Genomic DNA, 18,837 nt, shown 5'->3' on the forward strand with positions numbered 1-18,837 from the left:
GGTCAGGGCTGCTTGTGGCCATTTGCTGAAGGTGGAGGTCAAAGCACTTGCTGGGGGTGTCTGCTGGTCCCTTGGATGGGGGGAGGGGCGGGGGCTCCCGCTGGCACACTGTGGACCTAGCGGCCTCCACCAGGACTCACAGGTCCAGCCCACGTGTCGGGGTCCACAAGCCCTCCAGCCACTGCCCCAGCGTGGAAGGCGGACCGCCCTCTGGATACTCGTGTTCTTGGGGTACCGGCGACCCTATGAGAACAGAAGCTGCCGGCCCCGGCGAAAGCCCCACAGCGCCCCGCCGTGGAGCTGCAGGGCGTCCTGGAAGCACTTCGCCCCAGGACCTTGCGCCGGGGACACGGTCCAGCTCTCCCTCCCACCGGGGAGGTGCCCCAGGTGTTTGGAGCTCTCCTCAAAACACATGGAGGGGTCATCCGATGGGAAGAGTCCCGAGCTGGGGTGACTGAAGCCCTGACCGTCGCCGGCCCAGCATCCGCAGTCGTAGGACTGCGCGAGGCAGGGCCAGCTGGCTTCCCTGGCCGCTCGCGGGGGAGAGCCGGGGTTCCTGGCAGCCTTGCTAAGAAATACCCGGGCCTCTCTCTCTGCAACCTCCCACCCCAACAGCACGCTCCGTCCACCCCGTCTGCCACAACGCGCCGCCCCGCCCTGTTCTCATCCCCTCCGGGCGACCCTCTGCACTCGCTCCGGTGTTCGGGGGCGTCTTCGTCCCCTGCGCTCCTGGTGAGACCGGACAGGGTACAGCCTCGGAAAGCGACCCCCTGCGTCCACCCCGCCCACGTCCCGCCTCCGGCGGAGAAAGGTGCAGTCCTCATCCCTGCCGCAGGAGGCGCTGCCTGCGGAGGCCGGCGCTCCCGCCGCCGCCGGTGCGCAAGCGCGGCTTCGCGGATTGGCCGCGCGCGGGCGCCGTCGCCGTCGCGGGCCGGGCCGCGGGGCTGGCGCGCCGAGCGGAGAAAGATGGCGGCGGCGGCGGCGGCAGGCGCGGCCACGGGGCTGCCGGGGCCGGTGGCCCAGGGCCTGAAGGAGGCGCTGGTGGACACGCTCACCGGGATCCTGTCGCCCGTGCAGGAGGTGCGCGCGGCCGCCGAGGAGCAGATCAAGGTGCTGGAGGTGACGGAGGGTGAGTGAGAGGCGGGGCCGCCCGGGCGGGGGGGACGCGCTGGGGGCCCGGGGCCGGGCCTGCGCCGCGGAGGCCGGGGGCGAGCTCAGGCCTTGCGCCCCGCTCGCGGCGCGGGCGCCGGGGCCGGTGCGGCGGGCGGGCGAGGGCGGCCCCGCGTTACGGCCGTCCGGGGCCCCGGAGTCCGGCGGGAAGGAAACACGTGCGCCGCCCCGGCGCCTCGGGCTCCGGTCTGCGCCCCCGGGGACGCGCCCTCGCGCCGCCAGGCAGGGGCCCACCGCCCTTTGTCCGGGCTCTGTCCCCGCGCCCCCGGGGCGCCTCGGCGACGGAGCGGAGGTGGTCTCCGCAGGCCCCGCGTCCCCGCCCCAAAACGGGAGGGGACGGTCCTCCCGCCCGTAAGTGGCCAGTGCGCCTGGTCCGCGCGAGTCTCCATCCTGCGTCCACACCCTCCAGCGCTCGTGCCCAGCGCCTGGGCGAAGCTCCGCGCCGGGCCTCCCTGGGAAAGGACGGAAGCCAGCCTTCCCTGGAGTTCATCGTGCATCGTCCCACGGCGCGGGGGAGCTGGGGGCGTGCGGAGAGATCCGGGGTCCGGGGGTCCAGGGCCACGTGGAAGGCCTGGTTGTCACTGCCAGTGCCCTGCGCACAAGGACCAGACTGGACAGCGGAGGGGGCCGCGCAGGTTGTGGGTTGACCAGAAGGAGCTGTTCGGCCTCGGTCAACTTACTGCGTTCCCGCCGGAGCCCCTGCTCCCCTGGGTGTGAAGGAGAGCGAGTGACCAGCTAGAGGAGCCTCATCGCGGTTGAGCTGCTGCAGGAACGACGTGGAGGGGCAGGGAGAGCCCCGAGGCTGCGCCCCAGGGGCCGGACAGTGACAGCTCCCAGCGCCCTGGCCCCCGCTGGGCCGAGTCAGTTACTCAGTAGCTCCGGCTGCTAGTTTTCCACAGACCTTGGGGTTCCGAGATAAAAAATTACTCAGAAGTGTGGTGTTCAGCATGTGATCTGGGGTGCTGCTAGGAATAGATTGAAACCCATGTGCAGGCCTCACGGCCCACTGCGGGCGCTGACCCCAGTGGTCTGCGGGGGACGGCGCCTGCGCCCAGCGTGGTGGGCAGGCTCGGGTCAGGTCCCTCGTTGAGTGCGCTGCCTGGGGCCCACGGGCTGCCTGTGCTTTCCTGTACTCTGCTTCCTCGCCTTTCTGCAGACACGGAGGATGTCCCCCTGCAGTGACCCATGACCCGTGTCTAGAGGGAGGGTGGCGGGCTCCTCCCACGTCTCCCTCTCCCCTGAGGCTCCAACAAGACAGTTTGCCGTCGCCTGTTCTGTCTTGAGTCCCAGGTGTTTCCTTAAAGGGGTCGGCCATTCCTTCTGTACCTTCCTTCACGTGAGGACTCGGCGCCTGCTCCCCGGGCAGCCTGGGTCTCAGCTCGCCCCGTGGGGCTCACGCCTGCGGAGGTGCCCGCATTCTTCAGAGAGAAGCGTCCTCAGCTCGGGAGGGGGATGAGGGAGCTGGGGGTCGGCGTTCACGGTCTGAGCCCTGGTTCTGGGGGCCCACAGTCAGGTGACAGCCAGGGGCGGTTGCTCCAGTCCCCCCATCCCTGCCGGTAACCACGCACCGGCCCACAGAGGGGCCGACGCCCCGGCAGACCGGGGTGCTGTCTCTGGCTGCCGGGCGGTGGGCCAGCCGAGAGGACCAGGCAGGGCCGCGGGCGGGCTTCTCCCTGGAGCCCGCCGGTCGGTGCTGGGCTGCGTCTGTTCCTTCACGTGACTCACAAGGTCCCGGCTTTCGGGAGGCCAGCTCCTTGTTTCTGGCGTGTTTGTGCTTTGCTGTTTCGTGTCTTACAGTTTTTCCTTTTCCTTGTCTTTGCTGCCTTCCCGCTAAGAGTGGCATCGCCCGCAAGGCGGAGGGAGGCGGCTCCTTCACGAGCCTCAGTGCCCTGGCCTCACGGCTCAGGCCCGCGGTGCAGCCGGCCTCTGTGTCACTGTCCTCCCACTTGTTTCTTTCTGTGGGGGGAGTGAGGGCGTTTTCTGGTCATTTGGCCTTGGCTCTGTCTCTCCGTCGCTCCCCGCAGATACGGAGGGCACATTTTCTCCCCTCCCACCACCGCCAGTTGTTCAGGGGGGGGGCGGCAGTGGCCTCTCCCCCGCTCTTCCGGGCATTCAGACGCTGCCCAGGATCCGTGGATCCGGCGGAGCCTGCCCCCCGGTGCTCACGGGCCCTTTCTCGCAGCAGAGCCCTCGCAGACCCAGACGTGCTCCTGGGAGGGAGCCGGGTGGAAGGCGGCCGTGCTTGGGGGAAAAGGGCCGTTGGGTTTGTTTCCTCCTTCCAGCCGTGGTTTCGTGGTGTCTCCCAGCCCCCGTGAGAACGGCGGGCTTCCCCGGGCTATGCTCCAGCCTCCCCGTCCCCAGTGAGCCTGCTCCCCACTCCCCACCTGGGCCAGCTCCCAGGTCTGCGGCGGCCCCACAGCCCCTCCCCTGCGACTTGTCCTCCGGCCGCTGGCTCTCCTCAGACCGTCCTTCGAAGCCAGTTGTGCTCGGATGATGCCGTGCCTGGTGGGGGGAAGGGGCGAACAGGTGGCCAGAGGCTGAGAGACAGAGAGTGGTGGGGGGCTCTCAGGAAGGGAGCAGGGTGCCCTTCCGGCCTGAGCAAAGGTGCAGTGGAGAGCCTGGGCTCAGGGTGGAGACCCAGGCGACCTGAGGGGTCTGCCCCGCCCGGGAGAGGGGGCTGGCGACGTCCAGCTGCTCCACGAAGATGCTTCAGAAAGACACCTGTGCCGCCCGCTGGGGAGGGCTCCCCGCTGGCTGGGGAGGGCTCCTCGCCAGCCGGTCGAGCGGGGCGTCCCCGAACACACGCTGCGTGACAGGAGAGCACTTTCCTCCAGAGACGCCATGCGCCCTCTGTCACGCGCCCCTCCGGGGACAGGGCCTTCGCCGCTCAGCGGCCTCTGGCGCCGACCGGGCGGCTGTGTCCGAGGGCAGGAGGCTCTTCTGGCTCTTCCTCCTGCGCGTGGGTGGCCTGGCGTCGGGCGTCACACCACGGCCCCGCCGCGCCCTGCGGGCAGCCCCTCCCGAGTGGCTTCCAGGTCAGCCGAGCTCCGGGCCTGGCGACGGACCCCCGTGGTTCCGGTGGTGTGGTCGGGTTAACTCGTGGCCGGCACTGTTCCTCGTCCACCCCCGAGACCTCGTGCGGGTGGAGCTCTGTCTTGGGGGGGGAGTCCGAGCCAGAGTTGATCGTGGGGTCACTGGTTTTCAAGCTGGGAACTGCGGACAAGAGCATCTGTTCTGCCCCCACAGTTGCGTCCGAAACGTGTCTCGAGTTGGAGGTGGTTCTTTGCAGGCTCCTGCCCCGTTGAGGCTTGGGAGCCGCGGCCGTTTTCCGTGAACTCTCCGGCTTTCCCGTGTGGCGGCGTGACCGAGCAGAGAACGCTGTCTGCCGGTGCCAGCTGTCCCGGCCCCTGGGGGTCGCAGTCTTCTGACGGCCTCTCGGCACGCGCACAGTCGCAGGGACCGGTGGCGCGGGGCGATCGGTGGGAGTGGGGTGCGCGCTCTGCAGCCCGAAGGGGCTCGCTCCGAGAGCCGGCGCCGCCTCTGGTGCCGGCGGGAAGGGCGCCCGCACTGTGCCGTTCCCCAGGAAGGCGGGCCTGAAGCTCTCGGACTGGGGCGGGGGGGGGGGGGGGGCCCTCACACTCTGATGGCTCTTCGATGTTGTCCCGCGTGGCCCCTGCGCCCTCCTGTGGCCCTCAGGGTGAAGCCCCCCCCAAAGACAGGCTCCGGTAAACGCAAAGACGTGCTGCCCGTGGGTGGGCCGCTGCGCCCCGAAGGTGGTCAGGCAGGCCGCAGCAGGCAGGGGCTCAGTCCGGGCGGCGCTGCCAGGGCCCGTGGAAGCCACGGGTCGGGCTCCTTGCTGATGTCGCCCCTCCGCGTCGGCCGGCCCGGCGCACTGCCCTGCTCTCACGCGCGCTCGCGGGCTCACGGCGAGGTCTGCTCTTTCAGAATTCGGCGTCCACCTGGCTGAGCTGACTGTGGATCCCCAGGGGGCCCTGGCCATCCGTCAGGTAAGCCCAGCCCGATGGGTCCAGTTTGTGCGTCCTTCATTCCCTGTGCGTGGCGGTGAGACGTCTCGGGGGAGAGCGGACCGGGGGCCAGTCTGTAAGTCGCCTGGGGCTGGGCGCCCGGCCGCGCTTGGAGGGCGTGGCCAGGCGTGGGCGTGGCTTCCCCGGGGAGGAAGCCCGATCGCGCGTGGACCCCGCGGCCCGCTCTCTCGCAGCTGGCGTCCGTCATCCTGAAGCAGTACGTGGAGACGCACTGGTGCGCCCACTCGGAGAAGTTCAGGCCCCCGGAGACGACGGAGAGGGTGAGCGGGGGTCCGGCCGGGCAGCCGGGGCGGCGTGGTGTCTTCGGGGCCCTGGGCGGGGGGGATGGGCAGCCGGCGGGCGTTGTGGGCAGGAGCCGTGGATAAAGGGGCACCAGGCGTGCTCGAGCGGCGGCCGGCCCGCGCGCAGGCCCCGTCTGCCGCGCTGGGGAAGCGCTGCCCTTCGCGGCGCCGATGTCCTGGAAGTCGGAGGTAGAGTCAGAATTCCAGCCTGCGGAGGGCGCTCCTGTTCGGGGCAGGGCTGTGCGGCCACTCTGGGCCCCGGGAGACGCGGCGGCGGTCGCAGAGGCCGGTGCTCGGAGCCCTGCCGCCACGGAGTGTCCGTGCTGCCGGACGGCGGCCGGCGGTCACTCGGGCCCCGGGCGCTCGCAGGACAGTGTGGCCGCGCAGCTGCGGGACCGGGGCCTTCGCTCTGCCTCATCGTGACTGACTGCACCCCGGTGCCACCGAGGGTTGGGGGCGGGGCTTGGAGTGGGCAGCGCGCCGGGTGTGTGCATCGGCGGAGTTCTGGATAGAGACGCGGCGTCTCGGGCACGCGCACGCCGGGCGGGCCCTGCCAACCCTCGCAGCCCGGTCCGACGGCGGGTGGGCCTCCCTCCCCCGCAGGCGAAGGCCGTCATCCGGGAGCTGCTGCCCGGCGGGCTGCGCGAGTCCATCAGCAAGGTGCGCTCCAGCGTGGCCTACGCCGTGTCGGCCATCGCGCACTGGGACTGGCCCGAGGCCTGGCCCCAGCTCTTCAGCCTGCTCATGGAGATGCTGGTGAGCGGGGACCTGAACGCTGTCCACGGAGCCATGCGCGTGCTGACAGGTACGGGCGCTGGGGGGCGGGGGCCCCTGCTCCCTCCGGCTCCTCGTGCGCGTGTGTCCGCCCCGCCCCATCCGCCCGTCATCTCAGGGAACCCGGTCGGGGTGCAGAGGGTCGCGTGTGCGTGGGGGCGGGGCGCCGAATGTGGTACGTGGTTTGGCCCCGCCCCAGCCTGAGTCTCCTCGCGTGGAGGTGACGTCAGCGTCCGCCTCTGAGGAGCCTCGGGCCGCTGCACCCAGCCGACCTCCCTCCGCAAAGTGCTCCTGCGGCGTGGGGGCGGGGCCGGGCCGGGGGCTGCTGGTGGGCCACAGCCGGCGTGGCCACCGTCCTTGCACAGGGCCGGGCACGGGTGCTCTGCCGCGCGGGTGGGGCTCGAGTTGGAGCTGGGCGGCGTCGCCCCCATGTCATTGGAGGCCCCTTGCCCTCCACGGCCCTGCGTGCGAGTCTTCTCTCCCGCTGGTCCCCCGAGACGGGGGACGGTCGGCGGGACAGGAGTACTTGAACTTCAGTCCAGGGGGATTGGCTGGCATCTCTTCAGAGCTCGGCTAATTCGCCGTCAGCCTGTCCCACAGCCTGTCCCCACGTGTCCCCAGTTGGACCGGCGTCCCTGTTCCTGCAGGCCCCGCCCTGAGCCCTGAGGCCCCGCCCTGAGCCCTGCCCTGCGGCGAGGGCGCCGCTCCAGCTCCCCGCACGGGAGCCGCCGGGTGCCGGTCCCGGGTCTCTGGCCGCAGATGCTGGGGCCCTCCTGAGTGGGCCCTGCCGACTCGCTCCCTCTCCGGGGGGTGACGTGGGAGAGCGGGAAGGTGGGGACTTGGGGCCCTGGGGCCCCCACACCGAGTCCCAGGCCCTTCGACCTGTCTCAGCCCCAGTGGGGGTTTGGGGGGCGGAGGGGGGTGTGGCCCATCGTCCCCTCGCCTTCCCCAGCTCTCCCCCGCCTGCAGGGTGCATCAGGGCGCACTTGGCTGGCAGTCCCCCCGCACCACCCCCATCATCGTGCCGGCTGGGGAGCAGCAGGTGTCCTGCCCGGGGGGGGGGGGGGGGGGGGAGGCTTGCAAACAGGCCAAAGGCACCTGATGGGGCGCTGGCCGCACCTGGGCCCGGGCTGCGTCTTCTTTGGGGGCCGCCCAGGGGTCCGGCTGCCCCTGAGCAGACTCGCGGTGCTCCGACGAGGGTCGAAGGTCGCTGCCCCAGCCGAGGGGCCTCCCCTCCCCTCCTCATCGCCCGCGCTCCTCTGCTGCCACAGAGCCGGGCGCTCCCACGGCTTCGCCCCCGGGCCAGGCCTCCGGCCGAGGACCGCCACCCAGGGGCAGCTTGACCTGGGCGCACGGGTGCCCTCCCAACGTGGCGTGTGGGTCACAGAGCCCCTGGTCCCTTGGCAGAGTTCACGAGGGAGGTCACGGACACGCAGATGCCGCTGGTGGCCCCCGTCATCCTCCCGGAGATGTACAAGATCTTCACCATGGCCGAGGTGCGTGCGGGCGCTGCCAGGCGGGCCGGGGACGTGGGTGCTGCTGCTCTGGCCCCCGCCACCAGCGCTGACCTGGACCGTTCCCTGGCTCCTGGGGTCAGCGGCCGGGAGAGCTGCTGTCCTTGGTCACGCATCCTCCCCCTGCTGCCTGGGGCCTGTCCCCACTGCCACCCCAGGGGAGGCCTGGACCCAGCACCGGCCCTTCCCACTGCCCTTCCCGCAGACATGCCGGGAGCTCGCGGGTGGGGCTCCCTCACCGCCAGGCCCGGACGCCGGGAGGGCTGTTCTCGGCGCCTTCCTCCCCTCGGCGCCCTCCTCCCCTCTGCGCCCTCCGTGGTCAGCGGGAAGACCGACACGCGCTGGCCGTGCTGGGTTCCGGGCAGCGAGGCCCCTGGTTCACGGCCGCGCCCCCGCTCCCAGGTGTACGGCATCCGCACCCGCGCCCGGGCCGTGGAGATCTTCACCACCTGCGCCCACATGATCTGCAACATGGAGGAGCTGGAGAAGGTAGCCTGGGGGGGGGGGGGGCTGGGGGAGAGGTGCTGGGGGCGGCTTCCCACCGGGTGTGACCCCGCCTCCTCCGTGGGAGCCCCGCCTCCTCCGAGGCCTGGTCCTGCCGCTCCTCACGGCGGGTCCCGGGAGCCGGGCAGCAGTGCGTGGCGCCCCTGTGAGACCAGCTGGCTGCGGTCCGGCCGGCTGGGAAAAGCTGGTCTCGTGCAACGGCTTTGGGAGGCCGCAGTGAGGGGCCGGCCCCCCAGGGACATGGGGGCCGGGCCTGACCGGGAGGGACCTCCCGACGCCTCAGCAGCCCGCGCTGGCCCGACCGTCCCTGTGTGTGTCCCCGCCCCAGGGTGCAGCCAAGGTGCTGGTCCTCCCGGTGGTGCAGCGGTTCACCGAGGCCTTCGTGCAGGCGCTGCAGGTGCCCGACGGGCCCGCCGCCGACAGCGGCTTCAAGATGGAGGTCCTCAAGGTGAGCGCCGGCGTCTGCCGTGCCCCTGGGGCTGGGGGGTGGTCCGCGACCCCGACGTCCCCCCCATGGGCCCGTTCTCTGTGACCCTGCAGGCCGTGACCGCCCTGGTGAAGAACTTCCCCAAGCACATGGTGGCCTCCATGCAGCAGATCCTGCCCATCGTCTGGAACACACTGACGGAGAGCGCGGCCTTATATCCTTCCCGGCCGGCGGGGGCCTGGCGGGGAGGGGGGCCGCGGGGGCTCCCAGGTCCGCCCTTAGTCTCTGCTGCCCCCGAGCAGCGGCTGCGGAGCAGACCCCGGTTCTGTGTCTTAACTCCTCGCCATACTTACGTGAGGACAGAGGTCAACTACACGGAGGAAGTGGAAGACCCCGTGGACTCGGACGGTGCGTGGCGTGTCCGGTGCTGGCGGAGCACCGGGAGCCTCCGGGAGACGCCCGCGTCCTCCCGGTGTCCCGGGCCCCAGACGGGCCCCCTGGGGAGCGCGTGGTTTCCGGGTCCTGAACGCCCGGAGCCTTCCGGGCGCCGACGTCCTCGTGGCCCCCCTGCAGGTGAGGTCCTGGGCTTTGAGAACCTGGTCTTCAGCATCTTCGAGTTTGTCCACGCGCTGCTGGAGAACAGCAAGTTCAAGAGCGCCGTCCGCAAGGCCCTGCCGGACCTGCTCTACTACGTCACCCTCTACATGCAGATCACGGAGGAGCAGGTGCGGGGCACGGGGGCAGGCCCGAGGCCGCGGGCTGAACCCGGCCCTCCCCGGGTTGTGTCCACCCCGGCACCGTGTTTCCGCCCGGCGGCAGTGCCGGGCTCCGCGCCCCCCGCTGAGGAGCAGTCACATCTGCCCAGTCCTCAGACCCCATCCGGCCCTCGGCAGGCAGCCACAGGGCTGCTGTGGCCCCGCTGGAACGCAAGGTCAGGGCCCCGCCCGCAGTAAACCACAGAACCGATGCCGCGTCCGCCTTCAAGGTCCCGTCCGGCCTAGTCCGTTCGGAGAGCTCGTCTCTCCAGCGGTGGCCGCCGGCTGCCAGCGGCGGAGAGCTGGCCGCGGCCGTGTTCCCCGGGGGTTGCAGGACCACAGTGACGACGCCACGTGCCCCGTGAGGGGCCTGCTCCTCCGCAGCCGGGGGGCCGGCTGGGGCCGGGGGCTGGCGTCCTCCGGGGAGTGTGGGCGGCCTCCCAGACGCCCGGCCCCCTGGTCCCTGCAGATCAAAGTGTGGACGGCCAACCCGCAGCAGTTCGTGGAGGACGAGGACGATGACACCTTCTCCTACACGGTCAGGATCGCAGCCCAGGACCTGCTGCTGGTGAGCGGCCGCAGCCCGCCCTACCGGGCGTCAGGGCAGCCCCCTCTTGGATCTTGAGGGGGTGGCAGGGAGTGTCCCCTGTGAGGTTTGCGGTGCAGGGACAGCAGTCGTCACTCCCGGCTCCGACCTGGCCGCAGACACCCGGCGAGCCGGCGGGCAGGCGGCAGAGTGGTGGCGGGGACGGGTGGGCAGGTTGGGGCCTTGCCGCTGCGTCCGAGGTCCAGCAGCCCCCGAGGGCGGCACGGCCGGCTCTCGGGGCGCGGCCTCCAGGCCCACGTCCCGTGAGGAAGCGGCCATGGGCCGCCTGCCGCTGGCACACGGGAGTCCGGGCCGTGCGGTCAACGCCTGGCCCGTGTGAGCCCGCGCCCGCCCCGCGTGCAGCTGCAGTTGGGGCTCCTGCCGGGGGCAGTGCACGGGGCACAGGCGCACGTCTCAGCCCCCCCTCCCCCCCCCAGGCCGTGGCCACGGAGTTCCAGAACGAGAGCGCGGCCGCCCTGGCGGCTGCGGCCACGCGGCACCTGCAGGAGGCCGAGCAGGCCCGGAGCGGCGGTGCGGAGCACTGGTGAGGGCCGCGGGGCTCCGGCTGCCCCCGGCCTCCCCCCATCCTCTCCCGCCAGCCCTGCGGGGCGGGCCTGGCTTTGGCTTTCCGTCAAGTCTGGGGCGCCCCGTCTGCCTCGGCTGCAGGTGTGGCCGGGAGTGGGGGGGCGGGTCAGACCGAGCGGGAGGGCCCACCCCCACGCCTCCTTCCCCCGGGATGCGTCTCTCCAGTGGGCGGGCCGGCCTCACGGGCCCCGGCGCCCCCCCCCCCCCGCCCCCGCAGGTGGAAGGTGCACGAGGCGTGCATGCTGGCGCTGGGCTCCGTGAAGGCCGTGCTGGCCGACGGCGTGAAGAGCGGCCGCGTGCAGTTCGACATGCACGGGTTCCTGACCGGCGTCGTCCTGGCGGACCTCAGCCTCTCGGGTACGCGCCGCCCCCCACCGCCTGCCCCTCCCGCCGTCTGCCCACCCTCAGGCAGCCCGAGCCGGCTCTTCCCGCCCTCTCCCGTCGTTCCCTCGCGCTGCCTCTCGGCTGGTGTCCAGGGAGCACAGTGCGCTGCTTTCTTCGAGGCGTGTGTGTCTGTGGCCGACACGTCACAGCCGTCCTCTGTGCGCCGTGTGCCCCCGCCGGCCCGCCCCCTCCCCGCCGCCCCGACCGGCCCTGCCCCCTCCCCTGCAGGGCAGCCCTCCTGCGGGCGTCCTCCGCCCAGAAGCGGTCTACCCTGGCTGTGGGGCGTGTGTCGTGGGCCGTCACAGCCACGCTCTGAGCCACGGGATGAGACGGCTGAGCATCCGGAGCTCGGCCAGGGGACCGTCCTCCTCCCCCGGCGTCTGCCGGGCACGGCACGGGGCCGAGGGGGCGCGCCACCCCCCCACCCCCCCCCCCGCGAGACGTGGGGCCTCGCCGAGGGGCCCTCCAGCCCCCGGGTGTCCCACGTTCTAGGCGTGGGAGCTCCGTGCTCAGTGGGGGTGCCTGGGCTTCCCGGGCCCATCCGCGCCGTCCTGTGGCGTGTGCCGTGGCAGACGCTCTCGGAGAGCCGCGCGGGTCCAGGGGCACCCGGTGTGACGGCCAGGAAAGGCCTCGCTGTGGAGCGTTGGGGACCCTGCCTGAAGCGAAGAGCTTTTCCACGCTGGCGCCCCTCAACAGCCCACCGCCCCCGGGGACTTTCTGTGGGCTTCGTCCAACCGGTCATCCCAGCAGCGGGAACCGAAGAACACCTGAGACGCGGGAGCGCGGGCTTCTCCCACGGTGTCGCTCGCCCGGGGCCTCCGGAAGAGCCGTGCGCTGGGGGGGCCTGGGGCTGAGAGGACCGGCCCGGGCCCTGGCCGCGGCTGCTGTCAGCGGGCTGGCCCGGCTCTGTCCTGGGGCTCGTGTGCCGAGTGTCCCGTGACGGCTCAGGGCCGGCAGCCCAGCCCGCCGGGCTCTGTCCTCAGCGCGGAGGGGCCGGAGTGCCACACAGCGCGTGACGAGGCTGAGGACGTGGGGGGGTGAGGTTTGAGGGGACCGCGAGTGCCCCGCTCCCGAGGTGGCCTCTGTTCGGCGGACTGCCACCTACGGGCGTGGTTGGCGTGAGGAGTGCCGGCTGCCACCCGAGGTGTTCCGACGGCGGCCTAGGTGTCGGGAGAACCTGGCGGGGGGGCGGGGGCCGACGGGCCATGCGGGCGGGGCCTCTAGCCTGAGAAGACCCCATCTGCTCTGCGGACAGTGAGAAGAGGGTGCTCGCTGTCCCCTGAGGTGTCCGGGCCGCGTGGCGTCCAGAGGCTGGGACAGGCTGAGGGGCGGGGCGGGGCGGGGCGAGCCGTTGGGAGGCCGGGGCCGGCCCTGACTGCTCTCTCTCCCCCCAGTGTCTCCCTTCCTCCTGGGCCGGGCCCTCTGGGCCGCCAGCCGGTTCACTGTCGCGATGTCCCCCGAACTGATCCAGCAGTTTCTGCAGGCCACCGTCAGCGGCCTCCACGAGACACAGCCCCCTTCGGTCCGGATTTCCGCCGTGAGAGCCATCTGGGGGTGAGTGTGCTGCCGCCTCAGGGCGAGAAAACTCGGGGTGGACGTCTCAGCGGCAGCTGCCGGGAGCGGGCCGCGTGGGGGGAGACGCCCTCAGCACCGGCTGGGGAGACAGGGCGGCGGCCAGACCGGGGGCACGGCCTCTGGGGACCCCGAGAGCCGCCCGCCCGGGCTGCCCCCCAGGGGCTGCAGGCGCAGGCTGCCCCCCTGGCCGCTGCGTCCGACTCGGGGTCGGGTGCCGGAAGGAAGGTTTCATCCAAACTGGAGCCCCCGTCGGCCCCAAGAGCTGCCTGACTTCCGGGAGACGGCCTGCCCCGCCCCGCCCCCGCCGTCTGACCGTGGACGCAGGGGCGGGCACCGCGCACGGGACACCCGTCGCCCGGGAGACCGCGGGCCTGGCGTCGGCGCGGTGGCGACGGTGACATCCCTCACTCGTGTCCCTCCGCCCGGACAGAAGGGCCCCGAGGGAGCCGTGGGCCAGGAGGACGTGGCCAGGCCCCCGGGCCAGGCGCCAGACCGGCCCCGAGGAGTGAGTGGGGCGAGCAGGCGGGCCCTGGCGCTGCGGCCACGAGGTGCCGGCCACGCCGGGGTCTGAGCGTCGGCGTCACCGGCCGCTGACTCGTCCCGTGGTTGTGAGGCCCCGTTTCTGGTCCAGGGGGGGTTTTTTGATGCAAAGAAGCCACGTTTCTGCTGACTTTCACGGCCGGCCCGAAGGTGCGCAGAGGAAGGCCGCGTTGGCCGCGTCCGGTCAGGCGTGCCCGGCAGCGCCCGGCGAGGGCCTGCTGGGACGTGCGCCCACTTCAGACCCGCGGGCGGCGCGCCCGTCTCACGAGTGTGCGTGGGACGTTCGTGAAAAGGCCTCAGTTCGAGCTGCAGAAAGTGCCCACCGAGTACAAGATCGTGGGACGCGGGAGCTCAGAGCAGCCCTGGCCGGAGGGCAGCTGCGCGGCCGGCACCGAGCGCCCGGAGAGGGACGAGTCGGCCGGGCCTCGGGCCACAAGCGGGGCAGGCGTCTTGGTGGGTGGGCCCAGGGGCACAAGGGGACGAGCGTTCGGAAGCAGAGGGCGAAGGGCGAGGGACACTTCAGAGGGAACAGCGAGGACCAGAGCAACCCGACCGGAGGAGGGACGGAGGGACGGAGGGCCGGCGCCCCGAAGCCGAGGGAGGGGGCGGAGCCCGCCCGAGCGGCCCCCTGGAGCTCCAGTGTGCAGCGCTCCTCTGCCCGCAGGTACTGCGACCAGCTGAAGGCCTCGGAGAGCACCCACGTGCTGCGGCCCTTCCTGCCCAGCGTCCTGGACGGCCTCATCCACCTGGCCGCGCAGTTCAGCTCCGAGGTGCTCAACCTGGTGATGGAGACGCTGTGCATCGTCTGCACGGTGGACGCGGAGTTCACCGCCAGCGTGGAGAGCAAGATCTGCCCCTTCACCATCGCCATCTTCCTCAAGTACAGCAACGGTAGGCCGCTGGCGGGGCGGGCGGCGGCGGCGCCACAGCCCCGAGTGTGGGCTCCTCCCCGGGTCAGTCTGACCGGGGGGCTGGGGGGTGGGGTGCCGGCCCTCTCGGAGCCCCCGCACTGCAGGTCAGCCGGGCGGCCCTGGAGGGAGCGGGTGCAGGGGTCCCGGGAGCCGGCTGTGGAAGCGAGGGGGAGCGGTGTGCCCCCCGACCTAGGTGCTGGGCGGCAGCGGGAGAGTGCTCGCGGGGTCGGCAGGGCCCGTCTTCTGGAGCACACAGGTGGGTGGGGCCCCGGCCTGGGGCTTGTCCTGGGAGAGGACAATGCACACGCAGAGAAGGCACCCGGAGGTCGGGGCGGGGCCTCTGGGTGGTGGAGCTGCGGCGTCTCCTCCACTCGCCCGCCCCCAGGCCTTTCGACGCTGCTCTTCCTCGGGGCGTCTCCTCGAGACCCCGCTCTTGGAAGGAACCCCGGGGGCCGTGTTTAGAGAGGGAGCCCAGCCTTGCGGCTCAGGGTGCGTGCTGGGGCCCGGGGGGGGGAGCTGCGGACGGTGTGGCTCCGTCCGGGACAGGCCCCTGCGCCCTGGAGTGGTCCACCACTGCCACCGTCACAGCCCCAAACACGCCCCTCGGGCCGGCCCTCCGTCGGCGGACGGCTGTGCGGCAGAGCCCTCGGCGCGCCTCTCGCGTGCACGGGGAGGCCGGCCACGCCGGCACAGCTCCAGTCGGGCTGTGTCTGCCGGGCGCGTGTCCCGGAGCCGTGGCCTCACGGCAGAGCGCTGGCTGCCTCCGCCCCACCCGGTGCCCACGGCGCTGCCTCCCTGTTGGGTGTCGGGCCTCACAGGTGAGGACGCGAGAGGCCACCCCGGAGAACGAGCCAGGTTCCACTGGTCGGAGCCCGTTCCCCCCGCCCCCCGGCGCCGGGGGCTGCCGTGCCCGTGGGCCCGGCGTCTGTCCTGCGAGCTCCGGCCACTCAAGGGCCCCGGGTCCCGGCAGAGGGTGCGTGCGTCGGGGCAGGCCGCACGCACCCTCAGGCCCCGGGCGTGTGCAGACCCGCGGGCAGGGGCCCATGTCGCCTTGTCCCCCCAGACCCCGTCGTCGCCTCGCTGGCGCAGGACGTCTTCAAGGAGCTGTCCCAGATCGAGGCCTGCCAGGGCCCCATGCAGATGCGGCTGATCCCCACCCTGGTCAGCATCATGCAGGCGCCGGCCGACAAGCTCCCCGCGGGGCTGTGCGCGGTGAGCGGGGCGGGCGTGAGCTGGGGGCGGGCGTGAGCTGGGGGACGGCAGCCGCCGCCGAGGTGCAGGGCGCCTCCACTGGCCGCTGCGCCCCGGGGCGCCATCGTCACTGAGCGTGGTGCCCGGCTCTGTACCAGTCAGGCCTGAGCCACACGAGGAGGCTGGGCCCCACCCCCTTCCCGCAGCCCTTTCTGCCGTCCCGGCTCTGCCTGCTGGGCTGTCGGCACGGCTGACCCCCGCCCCCGCCCCCTGCAGACGGCCATCGACATCCTGACCACGGTCGTGCGGAACACGAAGCCGCCGCTGCCCCAGCTGCTGGTCTGCCAGGCGTTCCCCGCGGTGGCCCAGTGCACGCTGCGCACGGACGACAACGCCACCATGCAGGTGCCGGCCCCCCGCCGGGCTGGCCGAGGGCCAGGCGGCTCGGGTGGTGGGCCTGGTCCGGGCCTCGGGGTGTGGCGGGCCCGGGAAGGGGTCGCCCTTGTGCCCGGGGCTCGGCTCTGTGGGAGAGGAGGCAGGCGTGCGCCCCGGGGCTCCGTGGACGAGGTGGGTGAAGGGCCAGGCTTCCGGAAACCTCTGGGCACCTGGGACTCCAGGGTCCCCCGGCATCGCTGCGCATCAGGCGTGCCGTTCCAGCACCAGAGGGGTCTCCCCGGGGACAGGCAGCGCGCCCCGCGGAGGAGGCCCAGAAGAGGGCCCCCGGCCGCTCCCCACTGCTGACCTCGCCGGCCGCTGTCCCCGCAGAACGGCGGAGAGTGCCTGCGGGCCTACGTGTCGGTGGCGCTGGAGCAGGTGGCCGGCTGGCACGACGAGCAGGGCCACAGCGGGCTGTGGTACGTGATGCAGGTGGTGAGCCAGCTGCTGGACCCCCGCACCTCGGAGTTCACCGCGGCCTTCGTGGGCCGCCTGGTCTCCACGCTCATCGCCAAGGCTGGGCGCGAGCTGGGCGAGAGCCTGGACCAGATCCTGCGCGCCGTGCTCAGCAAGATGCAGCAGGCAGAGACGCTGAGCGTCATGCAGGTGAGGGGCAGGTGAGGGGCGCCTGCGTGCGGGGCCGTCCGCTGGGGGCGTCAGGCGGCGGCGGCTCGAGGGTCGGGCGAGGCGGGTCGCGCGGGTGCGGGCCAGGGCCCCGCGGCCACCGCCCCTGACGCCCTCCCTGTCGCCGCGCCCAGTCCCTCATCATGGTGTTCGCCCACCTGGTGCACACCCAGCTGGAGCCCCTCCTGGAGTTCCTGTGCAGCCTGCCCGGGCCCACCGGCAAGCCCGCCCTGGAGTTCGTGATGGCCGAGTGGACCAGCCGGCAGCACCTGTTCTACGGCCAGTACGAGGGCAAAGTGAGGTGGGCCTGCCCTCACGCCCGCCGCCCTCCTCCCGAGCCCGCACCCCGGACTCCTGTCAGGGGGTCCCACTGCCCCTTGTGTCCCTGGGTCCCCGACCTCGGGCCGCAGCGGCCAGCCTCCGTCCACTGGGGGTCCTGCTCTGCCGAGGCTGCGCCCCACCTCTGACTGGGCTCCGGACCGCTCTGTCCCGGGGCCCCACCCCCAGCCCTCCCATGAGCCCTGAGTCCCGCGTCCAGCCGGACCCTCCCCTCCTCGGCCCGGCCCGGCTGTGAGCGGAGCCTGAGCACCCGAGAGTCTCGGACTACCCGCCCCTGCCTGGCCTGGCGCGGCGCCCGGGCCGGGGCTGACCCGCCGCTGTCCCCGCAGCTCGGTGGCGCTGTGCAAGCTGCTGCAGCACGGCATCAACGCGGACGACCGGCGGCTGCAGGACATCCGCGTGCAGGGCGAGGAGGCCCACAGCACCGATGAGGGCGTGCGCACCCGCTCCAAGGCCGCCAAGAGTGGGTGGCGGGCGGCCGGCGGGGCGGGGGGCGGGCAGTGGGCCAGCACGTCCTGGGGCTTCGGGCCTCAGCCCCACGAGTCTTGGTCGTCGGGCGTGTCAGGCCCATGACCCAGTGGCTGGGGGGGGCGGCGGGGCGGTACCCCCCCTGCAGGCTCATCGCCGGGGCTGCTGCCCGTACTTGGAGTCCCCTCGCTCTGCCGCCTGCGCTCCGGTGGCACCGGCCAGCCCAGTGCCAGGCCGCCTGCCCTCCTCGGCGGGTGTGGTTGGGGACGTCGCCAGGGGAGCTGGTGAGGGCAACCCTCTCCTTCCCCCCAGACCCTGAGCGCTGGACCAACATCCCTCTGCTGGTCAAGATCCTGAAGCTGGTCATCAACGAGCTGTCCAGCGTCATGGAGGCCAACGCCGCCCGCCAGGCCGCTCCCGCCGAGTGGGGACAAGGTGCTGGGCCCGGCTCCCCGCGTCCAGAGCGTCTGCCCGGCTTGCGGAGCCCCGTGTCCACCGCGTGCCTGGGCTGGCCGGCCTCGCTGGGCGCCCAGAGCTGCTGGGGGTCCGCCTGGGAGGTCACGGGGGCGGGGCTGCAGCTGCTCGTGTCTCCCCAGACGACTCCAACGACATGTGGGAGGACCAGGAGGAGGAGGACGAGGAGGAGGAGGACAGCGTCGGGGGCCAGCTCCTGTCCGACATCCTCTCCACCAGCAAATACGGTGAGTGGGCGGGGGACGGGGCGGGGGGACAGCTGGGCGGGCAGGCGCCTCTCCCGCGCCCCCCACGGCCGGATTGGCCCGGACGGAGGGGGGGGGACCTGTGGGGGCCCCGGGGCGGTCCCGGCTGACGGGGCTCCGCCCTGACCCTGCCCGCGGGCATGTCCGGCAGAGGAGGACTACTACGAGGACGAGGAGGACGACGACCCCGACGCTCTCAAGGACCCTCTCTACCAGATCGACCTGCAGGTGAGGGCGCGGCTCACCCCCGCCTGCCCCTCCGCCCCTCCCCCTCCGGCGTGGTGGGCCGTGGGCGGGGCCTCCCTGTGGGCGGGGCCTAAGGGCTTCCTGTGGCCGCGTGGAGGTCCTCGGGGTGGCTGGGCGGGGGGGCCCACCTCCAGGGGGACCCCGGCTCGGGAGCGTGCTAGGCCCTGGCGTTGGTGGGGGGCCTGCGGCCCCCCGTGACCCGCCCCTCGCCCGCAGGCGTACCTCACGGACTTCCTCTGCCAGTTCGCCCAGCAGCCCTGCTACGCCGCCTTCTCCAGCCACCTCAGCGACGGCGAGAGGCGGGTCCTGCAGGCCATCGGGATCTGACGGGCCGTGTCGCCGCGCCGTCCCCCATGTGGCCGGAGGGCGCGCGTGCTTCTCTGCCGGCGCGGCCTCCTGCCTGGGCCCCGCTCTGCCGCGGCCCCCGATGCCGATGCTGATGCCGGGACCAGGCCCGGGGGCGTGGCCACGGAGCGACACGGGGACGGGACGCTTCTCCGAGCCCCGCAGGCGGCCCGCCTCCAGAGCCCCTTCCTCCCCGCCTGCGCCCCGTGCCCCGCAGTCCTCGGCTGGCGGCCCGGACACGCGAGCCCACCGGGGTGCCGGGTCCGAGGGCAGCGGCCCCCTCGGGAGCAGGGGCCCGGCCTGCCCGCGCTCTGGAGCGGCCTGTTCGCCTCCGCCTCCGCGGGGCGTCTGGCAGGTTCGGACGGGGAGGCCTCTGCCCCTTCCGCACGGACGCGCCGGTCTCGGCGTGGCCTTCAGT

General features: G+C 72.9%; 1 protein-coding gene across 3 annotated transcripts; it reads left to right on the forward strand.

The window, feature by feature from the left end:
• Positions 1-940: 940 nt before the first annotated feature.
• On the forward strand, positions 941-18,837 carry IPO9 (importin 9). 3 transcript variants are annotated; one of them, XM_036016008.1, is made up of 24 exons: positions 941-1,129; positions 5,116-5,177; positions 5,390-5,476; positions 6,101-6,302; positions 7,679-7,767; positions 8,188-8,274; positions 8,618-8,737; positions 8,830-8,930; positions 9,066-9,124; positions 9,290-9,441; positions 9,941-10,039; positions 10,495-10,601; positions 10,860-10,999; positions 12,421-12,580; positions 13,806-14,032; positions 15,116-15,264; positions 15,520-15,648; positions 16,009-16,284; positions 16,437-16,585; positions 16,971-17,104; positions 17,422-17,544; positions 17,706-17,810; positions 17,980-18,056; positions 18,291-18,837. In XM_036016008.1, exons 1-24 carry the CDS (start codon positions 967-969, stop codon positions 18,399-18,401), a joined length of 3,108 nt encoding a protein of 1,035 aa, XP_035871901.1. In that variant the 5' UTR covers positions 941-966; the 3' UTR covers positions 18,402-18,837. The 3 variants fall into 3 exon arrangements, with proteins under 3 accessions (XP_035871901.1, XP_035871902.1, XP_028386914.1); XM_036016009.1 differs by having other exon boundaries at positions 16,476-16,603; XM_028531113.2 differs by having other exon boundaries at positions 16,437-16,603; positions 18,291-18,836.

This window comes from Phyllostomus discolor, chromosome 15 (genome assembly GCF_004126475.2).
Source record: "Phyllostomus discolor isolate MPI-MPIP mPhyDis1 chromosome 15, mPhyDis1.pri.v3, whole genome shotgun sequence".
NCBI lineage: Eukaryota > Metazoa > Chordata > Mammalia > Chiroptera > Phyllostomidae > Phyllostomus > Phyllostomus discolor.